This window comes from Trichoplusia ni, chromosome 21, assembly GCF_003590095.1.
Source record: "Trichoplusia ni isolate ovarian cell line Hi5 chromosome 21, tn1, whole genome shotgun sequence".
Lineage (NCBI taxonomy): Eukaryota > Metazoa > Arthropoda > Insecta > Lepidoptera > Noctuidae > Trichoplusia > Trichoplusia ni.
The window spans coordinates 6,934,224-6,949,726 of record NC_039498.1 but is presented as its reverse complement, the minus strand read 5'-3'; the positions used below and the strand labels follow the sequence as shown (position 1 = coordinate 6,949,726).

At 39.7% G+C, this 15,503-nt stretch overlaps 1 protein-coding gene across 1 annotated transcript in view; it reads right to left on the bottom strand.

The window, feature by feature from the left end:
• Positions 1-543: 543 nt before the first annotated feature.
• The window catches only part of LOC113504221 (protein FAM214A), a 57,080-nt gene continuing 42,120 nt past the window's right edge, over positions 544-15,503 (bottom strand). Inside the window, exons 2-10 of the mRNA XM_026886397.1 lie at positions 7,307-7,483; positions 6,837-6,947; positions 5,972-6,099; positions 5,283-5,417; positions 3,412-4,866; positions 2,810-2,937; positions 2,100-2,263; positions 1,539-1,777; positions 544-994 (exon numbers count right to left, since the gene is read on the bottom strand). Coding sequence (XP_026742198.1) covers positions 673-994; positions 1,539-1,777; positions 2,100-2,263; positions 2,810-2,937; positions 3,412-4,866; positions 5,283-5,417; positions 5,972-6,099; positions 6,837-6,947; positions 7,307-7,483 — 2,859 coding nt within the window. The 3' untranslated portion in view covers positions 544-672. The remainder of the gene's footprint in view (positions 995-1,538; positions 1,778-2,099; positions 2,264-2,809; positions 2,938-3,411; positions 4,867-5,282; positions 5,418-5,971; positions 6,100-6,836; positions 6,948-7,306; positions 7,484-15,503) is intronic.

Here is a 15,503-nt window from a genome sequence, read left to right as displayed (position 1 = left end):
TTTTGTCGTGACAGCTTCCAGCTCCTTTAATATTCCTTTTTATTCCTTTAATATTGTTTTATTAAAGGTTTTTGTGATTTTGAAAACTAATTAGTCTTCAGTCAATTTTAAAGAAAATCAAATACCTATTTTAATATCATTAAACAAATACCAAATGCGATGATAAAACCCATCAAACGAAGTGCAAAGCTTAGCGGTAAGTTCAGAGACTTATGCAAGGCTTTGACTGCCTAGGTAGTTTGTAGTTAACGCTCAGGGAATTAGTTGCTTTCTTACAAACTTCTATTAATATTGGTCTAGGCAGAGTTTAAAAAGTTCACAGTTTTCACTTGGTGCCAGCTTTTATATTCGCTCAGAAATCATTATAGAAATAATCGTGTATGACATTATCAATGTTATCTACTTTAAAACTGATTGAATAATAAAATACTATTCACAGTTCTTAAGGGTTTTTCACAGTAAAAATCATGGAAGTGAGATTTTAATAAGTTAATCTTTTTTCTTGAAATATACACTCAAAAAAGACGAATGAAAACACCACAATTATAAAAACCAAAAATATATTTTCTCATTAATACATACTGATAACACAAACATCATTACATACAGGCACTAAAACAAAAACCTCCGGCTCCCGCAACCAATGCAGGCAACCAGCAACCACGCAACCAACTACCTAGGCGAGTATTTCGGGTTGTCGGGGGCGTAGGTAAAGCTCCTAAGCTCATAAGACACGCCATTTTGGTTTTCGTAACCGGTTTCCTTTTTGAAATCGTCGAATTCCGAGCAACCGCCGAACACGCGGTTCGGTTTGCGGTCGGGCGAGTTCGTGTCGCGTTCGGCAGTCTTCGTGTCGGTCGGCGAGCTGTCATTGGTGGGCAGCGGGCGGAATAAGGCGGAATGGGCGGTCGCCGTGTCGAGATCAGCTTTCCTTGATACGATTATACGTATGTCGGTGTGCAGGTACAGTTTACCGGATTTTGATGTCATAAACCTGGAAATAAAGAGAATTATTATTAATTTGGATAAAATACAGAGTATAAGATAGGACACTTTGGATTTTAGCATTCAACTCTAGTTTCTGTAACACCTTGGCTATACTGACTTTGGCTTGACTGAACTCGGGGTAACCTCTGATAAGGTCAAGGACAAAGGTGCTTTTGAGGCGATGAGCGATAGTCCAGCGAGTTCACCTTTACGCCATTATAGGCATTGATTTTACACAACTACAGAACTATCGCAAGCATAATGTCTGGTTGATCCGAATTAAACTCGCAAGGCCCCCTTAATGGGACCTCCCATTACTCTCCCCCCCCCCCCACACACACACACACACACACAGACACACAAATCTTTAAAAGGAACGTGTTTTTTTTTTGGAATAGACTACGGCTTGGAAAAATGCCTTAAATACGGAAACGGGATGGTTCCCGTAAACCGTGACCGTTCGCTGTAAGCAGAGAAGAGCTAGTAAATAACAAATAAATATACAGGGTCAAAATCCCTACTTCAAATACCTATATACGTCTATCACTCACCGTAGATGTATAAGATACCGCAGCCACTTATGCGCGAGATGCCTGGCGGGGGGTTCCGCTCCGGCGGGCATGTACAGGGTCCTCTGTCGCAGGAACGTACGGGACCCGGCGGGCATGCGGGTCAGGTCGTACAATACTACGAACATCTTCACGAGGGTCCCGTGCGGGTTGAACAGCGAGACCTGGACGGTGCCTGACCGGGCTACCCGGTAGCCGCTGGAGCCTAGGTTTATGTGACCCTGGAAAGGAATTTATGATATTAGTAAGTTTCAGAAATATTTGAAAAAATCCTTTTATTAAGGTCTATCACGATGGTCTCAATAAATAAATAAATGCAGACAACATCACATACATTGTTCTGAACCCAAAGTTGCTAAAGCGCTTGTGTTATGGAATTCAGATACAACGAAGGTACCGTAGACACCCAGACCCGGGACAATGTCGAAATGTGATTTTTTACATTGACCCGTCAGATTGAGCAGTCAGGGTCACTAACCACTAGACCAACAGGCCCGTGATGATGACGATGATGATGATGATGATGATGATGATATGTCTCACCATATAAGGCGCGTTGGTCCCGCCGGGCGCGTAGAAGAACACAGTGACGGGCAGGCGGCGGTGCGGCGGACAGAAGGCCCCGCACGCGCCCAGCTCCGCGCGGAACCCCTGCACTGTGGCCACAGGCTCCAGGCGACCCTTCAGGGCAGACTCCTCGAAGCTACCTGCGAGGGACCAGGGTTGAGGATAGAGAAAAGTGGAATTGATAGTTTAGTAGTTCAGGTTACTATGAAAAACGGTGTGTACGTGATGTGTCGAGGGTTTGGTTCCCACGTAGGAGAAATATTTGTATGATATCTGAAAGTGTGTTTTGTGCACGTGACTTGAAAGTTGTAGACCCGTCGCGACACAAGGAGAACAAGGGAAGATATGTTTTTAACAAGTCACAATTAATTTATAATAGCTAATTTTATAGCAACTGTAGCCTAGTAGTAAGTATGAACGTTGAACTAGCAAATCAAAAGTCGTAGACAAAATAGTAAAACAATATCTTTGCTAAAAAAAGATGATTGATGATTGCTATATTTGAAATCTAGGTTTTCACACAAAATGTTCCTTGGCCGTTTTTCAGATTTCCTTGTAAGAAAGGACCATATAACTGAAAAAAGTCACATTGGAATCAAAAGTGCACCTCGTGAATACAATTACCAGGGGGCCACCAATACACCAGGGGGTAAAATTAATAGACAAATAATATTCTTGCGACTCACCTAACAAGGCCGTACTGGGCTTCATCCTGATCTTGCTGGCGGGCGGCGGCGGCGTCCGCGCGGGCGGCCGCGGGGACGCGGGGGACGCGGGAGGGGGGGGCGAGGGGGAGATCGGGTGGAACAGCGCGCTGGGGAGAGACAACCAGATATATTAGGTATTGGATAGAAAGAGATGCTGAATATAACTTTTCATGAAGATTGCTCTTATTATTTTGTACGTTACTACCCTTAATGGAAACTTGGGTACTGCTTTTTAATTATTCTTTTCCCACGTTTTTATACACTCACTTTCTTGTATGTTTGTTTATTTGTCGTTCTGGTTAGATTTTTGTAATTCAATTTTGAGGCACTTCCCGATAAGTTAGCAGGATGAAATTTTCAGCTTTAAAGCCAGTGATAATGCAATTTACAACTATAAAAACGGCTTGACCCATTTCGATATAATTTGATTGGAGTGATATTTAAAAACGTGTGAATTTAGATTTATAATCTATTAATTTCTTCAACAGAATTTGAAAAATTACAAACAGAGCGTAACAAAATTCAAAGATCAATAAACATAATAAAATGTCTTTTAAAAACACCAGTAAAAATCAACTCACCTCTTAATACCAGAAATGCCGTTAATCGAATCATCAAAATCGAAACAATTATTCCCCCTCCTCAGCGGCGCAGGACTGGAAGTCAGAGGCAGACCAGTCTTCGTACTGAACACCATCGACGCAGCTGAATCAAAACGCCAACGAAATCTATCCATCTCTGTTGGAGACGGTACCTGGTTCTCCTGTCGACTTGGAAACTTAAAACCATTCTCCTGAGTGACAGAATCCTCAGAATTTTCATTGGAACACCGATCAAAAGTACCATAATCACACTTCTCGTAAAGTACGTAGTCCTCGTCGCTTATTGAAAAGGTCTTCTGCCGTTTCGACTCTCTCGGTCTACTGAAAACCGTATCTTCTTTCTCCAATTGTAACTCCTCCATGTCCTTCTCCCGTTGCGCAAACCTATCTGTTACAATCTTCTCAATTTTATCAACTATAGGGAAAAATCTACGCAGTTTAGGTCTTTTTATTATGTCACTATTACTAATACTACGATTATTATCACAAAACGTATCACATTTATGCTTTTTTATCTTCTTCTCGTCTTCTTCGCATTTTCTTCGGGCTCCATTTTCTTGGTTCTTCTCTATCGAGGCTAGGTTGTAGTTGCCGTCTGATCTGATCATGCCTCGGTCGTTACAAGTGTCACATTGCATCTGTATAACGGTACCACATTGGCAGGACAAATCCTCGGTCTGCGTCGAGACCGTATTAGTTTTTTTGAACTCAGCTGGTGGTTGTATATCATTATCTACAAATGGGGATTTTGTTTCGATCCTACTCGCTGGCAAAGTTAAGTAAGTTTGGTTTCTATAGCAACCGATGGCTCTGAACCTGTCGAACCTTGCAGCTTGTAGGATAGGGATGGAAGTGTGTGTTTCTTTAGTTTTTATCAGTCCATCTCCCTCTGACGAGGTGCTGTCGTGGAGTTTCTTGATCTTACACTCTTTGCGAAGCCGTCGTTTGTATTTAGCTATCTCTTTCAGTCTCCTGTCGTCGATGACTTTCGGTCTGTCCTTGCCGTCGGACTCGTCGTCACAGTTGCACTTGTGCTTGCCGTTCTCGCTGCAAGGCGTGAGCATGCGGTCGTCAACAACGTTCGTCTCAAACTTATTTTCAATACAGAGATCATTGAGTTTCCCAACTAATTCTTCGTGAATATTAGGCGGCGTGTCTTTGCTAGTTTTCCGTTTCTGGCAGGCACATTTGACGTGGGGTATATCGTCCAATCGGGGCAGGCTTTCAAGTATCACGTTAAGGTAGAGGTTGTTGCCGATGTCGGTGACGGGGAACTTGTGGTCGTTGGGCGGGCGGACGAAGTCGCCCTTCTTGTAGCTGTCCTGGGATATCTGGATGGAGTAAACGATGTTCAGTTTGCGGTCGCTTGTTTCTGTGTCATCACAGTTGGCTTCGATTTTCTTGTAGTTGCACGTTTCGCGACTTAGCTTACGTCTGTGAAGGGAGGAAACAACGTTAGATTTCTGAGTCTGGTTTCTTTTTGTATCTCATATTGCAATGCCTGAAAGAAGGTGCACTGAGACAGCATTTTATATATCTATCTGTTTACGAAGGCTCCTACTAAATGGAGCATAGTATTTTCTGCAGTATTCAATCTCGATTTCTATTTAACAAAACATTGACAGAGAGATATTATAAAACACCCAGATTCAGGACAAGCATTCGTGGATCACACAAATGCTTGTCCTACGGGGATCTAACCCAGGACGCGTCACACTCAGTGGCGTGGAGACATTAACCACTCATCATCATTTATTTGTGTTTCACAATATATTAAAGGTGTTACAGTATAGGCTTAAAACTAAAAACATTTGTGGACCCTATAGGGCACAATCACACATGATATTTACCTGCGTTCCGTTGGACTATCATCGCTGGTCTCCTTAAGTCTGGCGAGCCAGGCGGCCAGCTGCGAGAAGTGCAGCTGGGAGCGGACCGCGTTCAGCAGCCATTGAGACGTGCTGAACGCTGGGCTTTGCTCTGACCTGCAAAAGGGAACAGAGTGGTTGAAGAGGCAGTTCAGTTTATAATGGTTAGGTTTTATTTGGAGGTTAAGGAGGTGTCAGTAGTGTGGCTAAAGGTAGTTCAATTTATAATGGTTATTTGTTATTTGGAAGAAGTATAGTGAATGCTAGCCTGCAATAGGGAACATGGTGGTTGGAGAGGCAGTTCAATTTATAGTGGTTAATGTTATTTGGGAGGTACAGGGGTCAGTCGTGTGGCGAAAGGTGGGCTTTTGTTAAATGCAATGTGTATGGTAATGATAAATGATATTACCATACTAGATAGATAAAACATTTCAGTACCTAAACTGAAAGATTTTATCATCGTCATCACAAGTCGTCAAAATTAACAGTGATGTTCCTAAAATTATAATAATAATACTCGAGCACTCTTAATTTTAGTTTTTTTTTCTTAGTTTCCAAGCTATTCACCCAATCCCGGGAACCAAACTGACACATAACACACAGCTGTGTGGTTTGGGTACTTAATTCGACTTCAAACCCTAACCAAGCCCTTTAAAAGCCATTCAACTTACTTCTTGACCTGCGCCCTCATGGTCCACCTCTCGAGCAGCAGCGCGCGGTGCTTGTGCTTGTCGAAGGACTCCGCCTCCGAGCGGCACAGCGACGCGTAGCACTCCGCGCAGTCCGGGGCTAGCAGTACCTGAGCCAGTAACGAGAAGCGTCCAATTAGCCAGAGAAGTAACTGATGGACTTTTCTGTAATTCAGCCCATAGTTGCAAAGCAGCTGGGCAAAGGCTTTCCCCGAATCCTTCAACGATTACCTATCTTAGGATACCAGCCCACGTATTAAGCGTTTAGACAGATCGACTAACCACAATTTTTCATAATAATATTGTAGAAGTAATGTTACTTTCTCGTAATGACCATTTCTTTTTATAGCGCCAAGAGAAATACTATATCTGTGAATATTTTAACCTTCGCTATTCACGATAAAAGCTGCGGTCGAACTGACGGATGGACAAACAGACAGTAGCGCCTCGGATTCCTTCGGTTTTTTACCCATTGGCTACAAAACCATAAAAAACAAATCTTTAACGCTTTTTTCAACCGAACATTTACAGTATATAGTACTTCAACTGTCTTATTTGGTGATAATAACAAGTTTGTAAAAATTCATAGATTTAAAAACTCTAAATACCCACGTTTTCAAATGTCACTTCATTCAAGTTCATCGAAATCGGTCCACCCGTTTTAAAGTCGTAAATTGCATTGTCATCGGATTTGAAGCTATCATGAAAACTTCAGCCTGCTAGCTTATCGGGAAGTGCCTCAAAATTAAGATGCAATAATTCAACCGGAACGACAAACAAAGAAATAGGAAAGTGAGTGTATAAAAACGTGGGAATAAATAAAGTAGCGACATTAGTTCCCGCTCACCTCAATGCAGACTGGGATCTGTTCATCCCAGAGCGCCTGCACGCGGGTGCTGAGCTGCGCCTCCACTGCTGGCTTCGGCTCCTCGGCTTCGAGCTTCGGTTGGCTTTGGACCTGGAATCGATAGATTATATTATATAGCTTTATTAAGTGGGTAACACTGAAGATATCTAATGGTATTGGCCTGTTGGACTCCGAAGGTCGTGGGTTCGATTCCCACCCAGGACAAATGTTTGAGCGATGAGCACGGTAATTTTTTCTGAGTCTGGCTGTGTAATTCATCTATGTTATGTATGTATTTATTAGAAGTATATAAGTTGTCTAGTACCCATAATACAAGCTTTGCTTAGTTTGACACTAGATAGCGTTGTGGTTCCACCCCGTGAATTTCGAGTAATCGATATGTCAAAATGCTTAGGAGATAAATGTTCTTCTAATTCAATTTATATTAATTGGGGCCGTCGTGCACATACCTGTTGGCTTGTCGACGGTTTGGCGTTGATAATCTTGGCGTGCAGCAGACGGTCGTGCGGCTGTCGGGCGGCGGGGCTGGAGCTCCTGGACCTGATGATGAGCCGGCCTAGCTGCAGCAGCAGGCTGGGGCCCGACGACGGAGCCGGCGCCGACGGCACTGGATCGCAACTGTGCATCTGGAAACACGGACACAAACTTTCGTTAGGCAAATTTGTTATTATTTAATACAATAATCGGGCGGGGGCGAGTGGTTGAGATCACCACGCAAAACTCACTGAGCTCAACATATCGCGGGTTCGATCTTCGCGTAGTACAAGCATTTGTGTGATCAACTAAGGCTTGTTCTGTCTCTGGGAGTCTTTGTACACGTGATTTGTATGTTTGTAAAAACCCCGCGACACGAAGATTAAATTCCTTAGAGCGGGAGTCGTTTTTTTTTTTTAATGCGCTTGAGAAAAAAGAATAACAGATAATATTTTTAGAAGAACAAAATCGTGCAAGCGATTTCAAGTAAAGGAAATATTATATTTTCGGGGTACATGTATTTAGCTTTATTTATTTCATCACACACAATCTGCAGGATTGACGAGGTATAAATTTCATTTTCCTAAATAAAACATTTTTATTCAATGTTCCAAATCCTATGGTTTAATCAAATTTGGATACACGGTCTCATAGGTGAGGATGACTAGATTTTAGATACTCCGAAAAATTATCTAAGCAATAAAAAATATTACGGTCATGCCATTAAAGGTTAGGAGAGGAGTCTTGTGACGTAACGACTTCGCAAATTTTATACAGGGACGTCACAGGTAAGTTCGATTCACGGTAATTCGATCAATTTTAGATTCAAGGAGAAGATTCCGGGAGAAAATAATAAAAATGTACCAATACATATTACTACATGAGGGAGACTTGACACGGAATATCATCAACCCTATTCCGGTAAAACAACTTACATACACGCACTAGCTGCCCAGCGAACTACGCTGGTCAGGCGGTACCTGACCGTCGATGATAACAATGCAGACAAACATGCAAAATATAATCAACTTTTCCATATTTTATCACCGTTTAAACCTTCCCTAGACTTCAACAAATATTTTAAGACCTAATTGGTTCAGCCGTTTTCGACTTTTAGCGAGACTAACGAACGGCAATTCATTTTTTTTTAAATACAACCACATATAGATAGATATTTATTTTATTTATTATAGACTAGCTGTTGCCCGCGACTTCGTCCCCGTAGGTAGAAGACATAAGTTATGATTTATAACTGCCCTGTTTCTTTCACATTTTCCATTGTATCTTCGCTCCTATTAATCGCAGAGTGATGGTTTATAGCCTAAAGCCTTTCTCGATGAATGGTCTATTCTACACAAAAATAATTTTTCAATTTGGACCTGTAGTTCCTGAGGTTAGCGAGTTCAAACAAACTCTTCAGCTTTATATATTAGTATAGATAGATATAGACTAGTAGAGATATATTGTAGATCTAACGATTGATCTACATATATCTTTAGAGCAACATATCACCCTGCCTAACATTAACATTCGAAGCATTAACCACCAAAAGCATCGCACAAAATTTTTGTTTTTAAACTTGCAAAGAACAAAGGCAGTACAGAAAGCCTCCCTTCCACCCCCGCATGAAGGAACCGGGGAAGTAGGGCAGCCCAAAAACCAGGTCAGATTGGGAACAGCGATGCATACAGATATAGGTCACGGACAACCACGCCTACATACTCTTTGGTAAACGTTTTTGTATCTAATGCAGTGAAGTTTGGACCATGGGGAAATATAATTTAGGTTATTTTTTGTGTTTTTGTGGTGTTGTATTTTTCAGATTAATTTTTGACGCCTAAATAGATAAATACTCTTTGGTAAACGTTTTTGTATCCAATGCAGTGAATTTTGGACTACGGGTTGGTATATTTTAAGTTAGTTTTTGTGTTGTGGTGTTGTTTGATGTATGAATTGAATTTTTTGATGGTTTTAGAAGACAAAGGGATATGGTAAATGTTAAATGTGTTTTCTAAGAAATTTGAGAAAAACAATTTTCGATTTTTCTGTTAAGATAACTTTAGCACAAACACAGAAAAATATTTGGTTTTAATTTTGCGCAGAACTTTGATAAAGCGATTCTTTGTTTAAAAAATCCAATCCTCTAAATAAATAAAAAAAAGTATCTTAGGTTCCTAAACGTTCTTTTGTACAGAAGAACCGGTCATTAACTATAAAAATTACCATTTAAAAAGAAAGATTCATAAATGTATATTATATAAGTAACTTATCCTGAGGAGCTCGTGGCTAAGCTATAACCGCATAAGTGATACGATCACAGGTTAAGCTATGCTTGACGCGGTTGGTCTGTAGATGGGTGACCATCTTTGTCATAACGAGTTCCTCCGTGTTTCGGAAGGCACGTTAAATTGTGGGTCCCGGCTGTTATTCCTACATCTTGGACAGTCGTTACAGGTAGTCAGAAGCTTGAAAAAGTCTGACAGCCAGTCTAACCAAGGGGTATCGTGTTGCCCAGGTAACTGGGTTAAGGAGGTCAGATAGGCAGTCGCTCCTTGTAAAACACTGGTACTTAGCTGAAACCGGTTGGACTGGTAGCCGACCCCAACATAGTTGGGAAAAGGCTAGGCCCATGATGATATAAGTAACTTATCCAACCACAGCGATTCTGATAATAGGTGCGAATCTATTTTTAACCCCTAAATATTTAGTACAGCATAAAAAAATATATAAAACCTTAAATTGTCACCCCTTTACGTTCAACACTATTTCTATCTGTACTAATATATAAAGCTGAAGAGTTTGTTTGTTTGTTTGAACGCGCTTATCTTAGGAACTACTGGTCCAAATTGAAATTCTTTTTGTGTTAAATAGACCATTCATTGAGGAAGGCGTTAGGCTATAAACCATCACGCTGCGACTAATAGGAGCCACGATACAATGGAAAATGTGAAAAAAACAGGGCAGGTATAAATCATAAATTATATCTTCTACCCACGGAGACGAAGTCGCTGGCAACAGCTAGTCTTTTATATAGGGGAAGAGAACGACCAAAGAAACGATGGATGGATTGTGTGAAAGACGATATGGCTGCAAAGAGTGTTTCTTGTGAGATGACGGCCGATAGGAAGGTTTGGAAGAAGAAGACATGTTGCGCCGATCCCAAATAATAATTGGGATAAGGGCAGGGGAATGATGATGATGATGATGATGATGATGATGACAACGTTTGCTGGGTCAGCTAGCATATGTATATGTATAAATAAAATTTTCCATTATTGACACATTAACACAAGGAACGTGACAAATGGCATAGCAACTGCATATAGTGACGAATGCACATTATAAGCAATAGTTTAACACATCACGTCATAAGCAACATTTTGTTACGTAAATTACCTGATAACATATTATTTCAAAATGCTAAATATAGTTTTCGTCTTTACTTGCTTATTTTATTTATATATACACCAAAACAATTGAACGTACATTTACACCATCCAATACCAAACCTCGCGCGTGCCGCTTAACCTCTATAATTAGATCCCGAGTATGCGTGCAGAGAAGCGTTTTACTCCACAGTAAACATTTGGATCGCTTCCAAAAACGTGGAATCAAGTTTATTTTGATGTTTTTATTTATTTACGTACTATATCGCGGAAGTGTTTTGGATACCATTCTGTTTGTGATATAAACATATACAATAATAATATATATCTTCATATATCTATACAATGTATATAAAATTGGTGCGTCAGTTTTTCATATTGAACTAACCGTTTTTACTACATGCATATGTAGGTATACAAATACACGAAAATATCATTTTTTACAATTTTTAACCGACTGTTGTTTCAGATAATCTTTAAAACAGCTGAACCGATTTTGATAGAACTTATGCACAGGTACCTAATTTACCCAAAAACCATAACACATCAGCTAAAGAAACGGGCACGTGTCAACTAGTATCATCAAATAACGAATTCAAACCGACGACAAATTAAAAAAAAAGCTTAGGTTCAATCAATGAATCAAATCAGTCAGGATATCATGATCCTCTACTGGTCATAGACCTTCACCAAGTTGCGGTCCCCCACGGCACACTTCATCCGCATCCAATTCAATTCAGCTACTTTTGCTACGTCATCGATTCACAGGCTTCTAAACTGTGTTAGCTTATTCGTGGTCTCCACTCCAAAATTAGGTTAGCTGTACACAGTTTTTTTTCACACAACGGCATCTAGTCTCAAACTAAGCAAAGCTTGTATTATGAGTACTAGATAACTGATAAACATACTTATATTTCTAAATACATACATATTATAAATTACACCCAGACACAGAACAAATGATCGTGCTCATCACACAAACATTTGTCCCGGGTCGGAATCGAACACACGACCTCCGGTATAGCAGTCAGGGCCACTGACCACTAGACTAACTGGCCAGTCAATTGTCATCAACTAATCGGGATAGTAACCATGGTGAGAATAATTAATTATTAAATGATGCTACGGTTTCCTCACGCGTAATTATCGGGTTGCCCGACTAGATAGAGCCGACTCAGGTGACAATGACTCCGGTTGGGTCCGAAACTATTCCGGCAATCCTGATAAATACGCGTGAGTAAACCGTTGCATTATTTAATAACTAATCGAGAGATAAAATTTCTTTTGAGATTGAACTTTTGATTTGCTAGAGACTAATTAATTTTCATACACAGTTGCGGTATTCAAAACATGACTGAGGCTTGTCAGTCAAAAAGTCCAAAAAGTCTTTATTTCAACTGGAGTCCAGTTTCGGGATTCCAAAATATCATTCCTATGGAGAATGAACTATCAGGAAACTATAAAAACAGTATCGTCACGGGGTTATATGCACTTAAATGTTAGAATAATAAAACAGTTATCATTAGACGACCTTGCGATACGTCTACCGATAATACTGCACTAGATAAGTTATCGACTTTTACCTAAATAGGTTATTCAGTCAAAAGAGAAAAAATGACATGTTTTTGTGTTAAAAGCCTTCTATGTAAAAAAAATTAATTGCAGTTCGTTAGTCGAGAACGGCTGAACCGATTTGGCTTATTTTAGTCTTGATACCAGGGGAGGTTTAAAAGGTGACAAAATATGAAAAAGTATCTGCTTCGTTATCATCCACTTTTTGACTGCTTGGTTAGGCGGTACGTAGTTCGTCGGTACATCTAATATATCATAATAATATCATTTTTATGCCTTCCACTTCTGGACACAAGCCTCTTTCCGCAAATGGACGGTATGAGCATTGATCACCACGCTAGTTCGGATTAGCGATTTCTGATTCCAGTATTTGGAATCCAGGTTTTCTCACGACCCATGGTTGGTGCATAATGAATTGTGGAGCGTTGCTATACACCAACCGAAAGCGGGAGACGTTGGACGACGGTTCAGGTTTATTACACTACTAACTAGGAAGTAGGTGACCATGAGGAGTCATACGCAAAACCAAAAAAAAAAGTTTCCACACTATGTTTTCTTTTACCATTTTAGCAGGTGATAATTACTTTGTACTTTGATGCGTCCCGGGATATGTAACGGCGACCTTTGACTTCGAAGTCCAACAATCATACTACTAGACTAACGAGCGAAGCTATGATAGTCTAATGATAAGACTGCACGACGGTCAAATTAAAGTATCGAATTCAATCCTTAGGCACGCAACGGCATTTCAAAAATAAATGTCACAGCTTCCGTGTTTCGGAAGGCATGGCAGAATGTGGGTTTCCGGGCGTGTCAGATTGCCGTCCCATTGGGCTATAAGAGTAAGGAGACGGAGAGCTATTGGCTGGTATCTTGCTAAAACAGCTGACTTGGCCTAAAATAAGTCAGGACGTATTATTCCTAGCCTTTTCCCAACTAGGTTAGTCGGCTCTCAGTCTAATCGGATGCAGATAAATACCAGTGCTTTACAAGGAACGACTGCCTATCTGACCTCCGCAACCCAGTCACCTGGGCAACACGATACCCCTTAGTTAGACTGGCCGTCAGGCTCTCGCTCCTGACAACACGTAACATCTATACTAATATATAAAGCTGAAGAGTTTGTTTGAACGCGCTAATCTCTGGAACTACTGGTTCAAATTGAAAAAAAAGTTATAGCAATGAACTGCTGTTTGTAGTCTCGCTAAAACTCGAGAACGGCTGAACAGATTTAATTGATTTTAATCTTGAAATCTTCATGGAAGTCCAGGGAAGGTTTTAGAGATTTGCGGCAAAAAAAATGACAGCTGTAAAATAATCACGAGATCGGGTATTACACGAAGCAGTTAAGTTTTTTTTATAAATTAGGCGTGAGAAAGTACCAGGCAAGCAGACTTTGAAAGAGTTGCGTGTATCGAATTCCTTGCTTACATATAACGACGTAAGACCAGCTGATACCTGATAAAAGTGTTTACATGATTGTTTATCAGTAGAAAATTGATTTCGTTCCTTATCTTTACGAAGTATTTATCAATGTTTATTGTTACCACGACGCTGGCACGTGTAGTTTAGGCTCTATAGTTTATGAACTATTTCATTTGAAAGATTTATAGGTGGCCAATTTTTTTTTTGGCTAATTATAAAAAATATTGAATATCAAATTTATGACTGCATCAACCGTTGATTAACCATTTCTAGTTTTACTACAAAAATACATAATTTGTGAGGATTCCAATTGTGTCTAGCTATGACAGTTCATGAGATACATCTGGCAACACACGGACAAACAACAAAAGTAAACGTTTTCATTATTTTGGGCCCGTAACCCTAAAAAGGAAACGCTAGTACCGTATTCATATCAAAACGCTTTTTCACAAAGATTATTCATTAATTAAACTAATTGTTATACCTAAAAACGTTATAAAAATATTATTGTTTTATTTATCACTAAAATTTTTACCTATTTATCTTGTTACCAAGTAGACCAGTATTTATAGGTCATTATACCATTATACATAAAAAAAAAGCAAACCAATATCTTATCAAGAAAACCAAATAGAACCAGCCAATTATAATAATATGAAAAACACATACACGTAATCTAAATTCAACACACGGAAACAGGTCTAAATATAGAACTTATGTTGACAAACATTCCTTTATCTCTCTCTTACGTATAAGTTTTTGTATTCTATCTCTTTCGCTCGCAGTCATAACATACGCGTTTGGTGTAGAGTTGATGTTTTGTTAAATCGTGGATCATAGATGGATAGATGGAAGTGATTTAAAATGGCATTGATAAAACTGCCAAATATCGCTTGATTTTAGTCGCATTTCGTCGTTTAACTTATACGTTAAATACATTTTTAAATAAACCCGAATTTAATCATTGTATCGCGGGGAGTTTCACAAACATTCAAGTCACATGCACACAGACATTTCGACTCAGTACAGGCATACGTGGATTACACAAACGTTGTCCTACGCGGTGATCGAACCCGTGACACGTTGCGATCAGTAGGTGTTACGTGGTGACCTCAACCACTTGGCTATCGGCCTCTCGAAAATTACTTTAGCGATAAAGAATAAAATTATGACACGAAGGCGTTACTCATACCATTTCCTTCTTTTTCTATGATCTATAGTAGAACTAGTCTATGCTTTTATAGTAAACAAGGGCTCTGGCCACACATTACTTATATTAAAATAATATTATAATTTGAACGTCAATCGTAGTTTAAAATGTATTATGGCCAAAATTAAGAACCATTTTCGTTGCTGCTACTAAAATCGTTAATCATGTATGTATTAGAAAAGGATAAATTATTACTAAATTGTTTAAAATTAAATTAAATTCACGCATATTTTTATAGCAACTATCGTCAGAATGATTCATTATTAAATGAGAGAACGGTTTACTCACGTTTGGTTCGAAATTGGTTGGGTCCGAAACTAGTCGGGCAATCCCGATAAATACGCGTGAGTAAACCGTTGCATCATTAACTTTCTTTATCAAAAGTTTGACAGATCTGTCGCTACTATTAAATAAGTATGTGATGGCTGAGTGGCTTAACCTAATGCGTAATTGTTTATGCGTAGCTACGGAGAAGATTACGTTGAAATATTTTATGCGCATCATTTGTTTAGCTACGTTCTACGCCCTTATAGTGAGCAGTCATGCTTGTGGTATAATATGGCAAGAGACATTTTATGC